At 51.8% G+C, this 4,776-nt stretch overlaps 1 protein-coding gene across 1 annotated transcript; it reads left to right on the forward strand.

The window, feature by feature from the left end:
• The first annotated feature begins 683 nt into the window (after nt 1-683).
• On the forward strand, nt 684-2,925 carry POMGNT2 (protein O-linked mannose N-acetylglucosaminyltransferase 2 (beta 1,4-)). Its single transcript, XM_026045498.1, has one exon. It carries the CDS (start codon nt 684-686, stop codon nt 2,427-2,429), a length of 1,746 nt encoding a protein of 581 aa, XP_025901283.1. The 3' UTR covers nt 2,430-2,925.
• Nucleotides 2,926-4,776: the final 1,851 nt, after the last annotated feature.

Here is a 4,776-nt window from a genome sequence, read left to right on the forward strand (position 1 = left end):
TCTGCCAAGAGGATAGTAGAGTGGTTTGGGAATCTCCCAAAGCACAGTCCATAGATCTATAAACCCTCCTAAATTGATAAATCCGTGTTGAATAATTTGCTTTTCATATTGCAGTGGAGCATATCAGAATCTGAACTTGACACTGCCGTCCTCGCAGTGAGGACCAGAGGCAGAACCTGGGTGCACGTGGTCACTCAAGAGGTCTACAGCAGCTCCACACAGGGAGTTGGGTCTCCCGAGACCTGTTTGAATGGCCCTGATTTCAAGGCTGTCTCTCCTCATGCTGCACTGATCCGCAGAAAGCAGAGCCAAAGCTCTCGAGAGGACCCCAGATTTACTGTCAGTGCCTCTCAGAGGTCATCCCTAAACTTGTTTTTCTTCCAAACAGCAGAAATGGAGATGGGAGAAGCAGCCTTTCAGTAGAGCAGCTCAAAGTTCTGTCAGCATTATTTTTTTCATGGTTTTGGCTGGTGCTTTAGCATTCTCTCTTCCTTATTCCCTGGGGGAAAGAGTGTGGGGAGGAAAAGAGCTTAAGCTCTCCGCAGCGCTCTGTGACACGTGGTGCGCAGTGGGGCTGTGAGCACGGTGTTGAAAGGGTGCCTTTGTGTCTGTTTCCCGCAGGTGCTGCGGGCGCCATGCGGCGGAGGCTGGGCGCGGCGCTGGCCGGGCGCTAGCGGCGCGCCATGGCCCCGGCGGCGGCGGCGGCGGCGCTCAACGCGCTGCTGGTGTGCGCGCTGGCCGCGGCGCTCTGGCGCTACGGCCGCCTGCGCGAGCAGCTCGCCGGCCTCGAGGAGGAGCTGCTGCTGGCGCGGCAGGCAGGCGAGCGCGCCCCGGCGCCGCTCGACTACGGCGCCGCGCTCGAGGCGCTGCTGCAGCACGGCACGCGCATGGTGTGCGCCGGCCGCACGCACACCGACCGCGTCTGCCGCTTCCACTCGCTCTGCTACTCCACCGAGGCCGAGGAGTTCGTCTACTTCCACAGCAACGCCTCGGTCATGCTGCCCAACCTGGGCTCGCGCCGCTTCCAGCCGGCGCTGCTCGACCTCTCCTCGGTGGAGGATCACAACACGCAGTACTTCAACTTCGTGGAGCTGCCGGCTGCCGCGCTCAAGTTCATGCCGAAGCCGGTGTTCGTGCCTGACGTAGCGCTCATCGCCAACAGGTTCAACCCGGACAATTTGATGCACGTCTTCCACGATGACCTCCTCCCCATCTATTACACCATGCAGCAGTTTCCCGATTTGGATGCGGAGGCACGACTCTTCTTCATGGAGGGCTGGAACGAAGGCGTTCACTTCGACCTTTACAAGTTACTGAGTAACAAGCAGCCGCTCCTCAGGGAGCAGCTTAAAACCTTGGGCAAGCTCCTCTGTTTTACTAAATCCTACGTGGGCCTGTCCAAAATCACTACTTGGTACCAGTATGGGTTTGTCCAGCCCCAAGGGCCAAAGGCCAACATCTTGGTTTCCGGGAACGAGATCAGGCAGTTCACCAAGTTCATGATGGAGAAGCTGAACGTGAGCATGGAGGAAAGCTCCAGCGAGGAGTACATCATTGTGTTCAGCCGCACCATCAACAGACTGATCCTAAACGAGGCAGAACTAATCCTGGCCCTGGCCCAGGAGTTTCAGATGAAAACCATTACGGTGTCTCTGGAGGAGCACTCGTTTTCCGACATCGTGCGGCTGCTCAGCAACGCGTCCATGCTGGTCAGCATGCACGGCGCCCAGTTAGTGATGTCCCTCTTCCTGCCGAGGGGCGCTGCCGTGGTGGAGCTCTTCCCCTACGCCATCAACCCTGAGCACTACACCCCTTACAAAACGCTGGCAACCCTTCCCGGCATGGACCTGCAGTACATCGCGTGGCAGAACAGCAACAGGGAAAACACTGTCACCTACCCGGAGAGGCCGTGGGATCAGGGCGGGATTGCGCATCTGGACAAGGGGGAGCAGGAGCGCATCATGGAGAGCACGGAAGTGCCACGGCACCTCTGCTGCCGCAATCCCGAGTGGCTCTTCCGGGCCTACCAGGACACCAAGGTGGACATCCCTTCTCTTATCCACGTCATCAGGCAGACTGTGAAGTCCAAGCCTGGACCCAAGAGGCTCAAGTGGCCCGGGAGCCTCTACCCGGGCAAAGTGCGGGATGCCAAGTGCCAAGCGTCTGTGCAGGGCACGAGCGAAGCTAAACTTGCCGTGTCCTGGCAGATCCCCTGGAACCTCAGGTATCTGAAGGTCAGAGAAGTGAAATATGAAGTGTGGATACAAGAGCAAGGGGAAAACACTTACATGCCTTATATCTTGTCCCATCAGAATCACACCTTCTCGGAAAACATTAAGCCCTTCACGATATACCTGGTGTGGATACGCTGCATCTTCAACAAAACTCTCCTGGGACCTTTTGCAGATGTGCTCTTATGTAGCACATAACCTGCAGTGCTGCCCCTACAGCTCTGCCCTGCTCTCCACTCCGTTGGTGGTTTAAAACTTGCTGGCTCCTAGTGTGGAGAGGGCTGAAGAGGACTGGACTGTCGCAGTGCCTGTGTGTCCATCTGGTTGCGTCTCATGTGTGTTCTTTAAATGGTATTTATTTTCAGTGAGTGTTTAAAAAGAAACAAAAAAATATAAAACAAAACAAAAAAACAATCATGTTCTTCAGCATAACTTCCAGAGGTTGAGTTACATGCTGAATACATGTAATGGAAAACAGAATGGAAGCAAATTGTGTGTACCTTGGTAGTGATTTGACTGTTTCTCTTGTGTGATAAGTATTTAAGCACAGCATTAAACTGCAATGAATTCCATGGCTAGGTGGGCAATTTTCATCAGCTTTTTTTATTGTAAGTTATTTTTTTCAGTAACCTTGTCTGTACCTTTGAGTTAAAGGTTTGGTACGAGAGCCTCCATTAAACTGCTGTAAACCTCTTGGAGATTTTGGTTTTTTTGGCTTTTTATTATCTGTCACAGGGGTTGCTGTCCTTATCCATTGCTGAGATAAAACGTGGATGTGGCTCCCTTCTTGTGGTTTGTATTTTGGGTAAGAGGATGAGTGCACAGTGTAAACACCATTTAACATCCGTTGTTGTTGCACCCCAGTAGCAACATGGGAGGCTGGAACAGCACCTGGGAGGGAGCGGGCAGCACGACTGGCTGGTTTGAAAGTCTCTTCCCCTTTGTGAGTGATGCCCAGTCCTGTGGGAAGGGAAGGGTATTGGCCTGGGTGTCCCCACTGTCCTCCCCAGGCCTGGATGGGTGTTTGAAAAGTAGGATGACTATCTTTCTCTCTGGGGATGAGCAGCCCAAGGCAGGATTGGGAGTGTAGAGAGCGGGAGGGAACAGTGCTGTAAAGCATCAGGCAAGAAGCAGGAGGATTGAAAGTGAATAAAGTACTGCAGAACACCTTCGGGTCTCTGGGCTCGTGCTCCTTCTGTGAATGTGTTTTCATTATGTCATGTTCTATTTTCAAACAGGTTGTTTATGATTTCAAAGAAAAAGATAGAAATAAACCCCCAGTCTGTGTTTGCTTTGCTCCTGTAGCCTGGTCAGCTAACAGCTTTTGCTTTGGTATTTTACAGAGGTGTGTGAGTACTGCTGCTGCTGTGGGAGTTTTTTTTGTTGCTCTTTCTTGTTTTTTTAGAAGGTGAACTGCTTCTTGAAGTGAGGTGAATATCCAAGCTGTGCCCCAAATTCTCCGTTTCTCTGGACAAGACATGCCACGTTTTTCAGAGCAGAGGTGAGAACTTCACAAGCAGGAGACACAACTGGTCCCCTGCATTCCTGTGAGACACAGCAGATTTGCTCCCACTCGCAGCAGGATTTTTCAGGAATTTCACAGGCCCACAGCCTTGCTGATTTCAGGCCACTGCAACCACTGCCTTGCCATCCTCATGCTGGTCATTAGAAGGGCAGTCAGCATTCATAAGCCTTGGGAGGGCTGAAATCTCGTGGGTGTTTGTTTTCCCTCAGGCTTTAGAAATTGTTCTCACTGTGTGTGCATTTGTGTGTGTGTGTGTGTGAGCTGCCTGTCTCTAGCAGGTTACGGCAGGTCGGGTATCTGTGTGTGTGTTGTTTTAGTGCCCTTCTGTCTCAGCACCTACTTGGCAAACCTTCGCCTGTAATTTGTAGGCCATGCCTTTCCACTTAGGATTAGTTTCATGGGATTGCTGATTTTCTAACATTAGCATTTTGGTTATAGCACATTAGCTGTTTTCTTCACGTGTCCTAATGATTCTAATCAACAAAACTGGCCATAAAGCAATAGCGTATATGGAAGCTGGCATTCTTTTAACTCTAGCATTAAATGGTTTCCTGCATTCAGAGGCTCTCTTTTAATAAGAGATAATTACGTGTGTTCAAAAAAGGAGCATTCAGGAGCTACCTTCCTCATTCAGAGCTATGAATACTTTAAAAGACAGCAACAAAACGGGAACATTTTTCCCTTCCCAGGGTAGGCAGAGCACGGACAGAGGGGCAGCAATCACAGAATCAAAGAACTCTTAAGGTTGGAAGTGAGCTCCAGAGGTCATCTAGTCCAACCCCCCTGCACATACAGGGTCACCCAGAGCACGTGGCACAGGGCCGCATCCAAGCGGGTTTGGAAGATGTCCAGAGAAGGAGACTCCACAGCCTCTCCAGGCAGCCAGTCCCAGGGCTCTGGCACCCTCACTGTCAGGACATTTTTCCTTAAGTTCCTCCAGAGCTTTTGGTGCTTCCTTGCCGCTTGCCTCCAATAGCTGCCCTGCAGAGGCCCAGCCTTTACTGGGTCCTCTTTGCCTTG

Source organism: Nothoprocta perdicaria, unplaced genomic scaffold, assembly GCF_003342845.1.
Source record: "Nothoprocta perdicaria isolate Ctin4 unplaced genomic scaffold, notPer1 scaffold_40, whole genome shotgun sequence".
In the NCBI taxonomy this organism is placed as follows: Eukaryota; Metazoa; Chordata; class Aves; order Tinamiformes; family Tinamidae; genus Nothoprocta; species Nothoprocta perdicaria.

What these genes read in the sequence shown, in the direction of transcription:
- POMGNT2 (XM_026045498.1), top strand. Translation starts at nt 684, where the DNA reads ATGGCCCCGGCGGCGGCGGCGGCGGCGCTCAACGCGCTGCTGGTGTGC.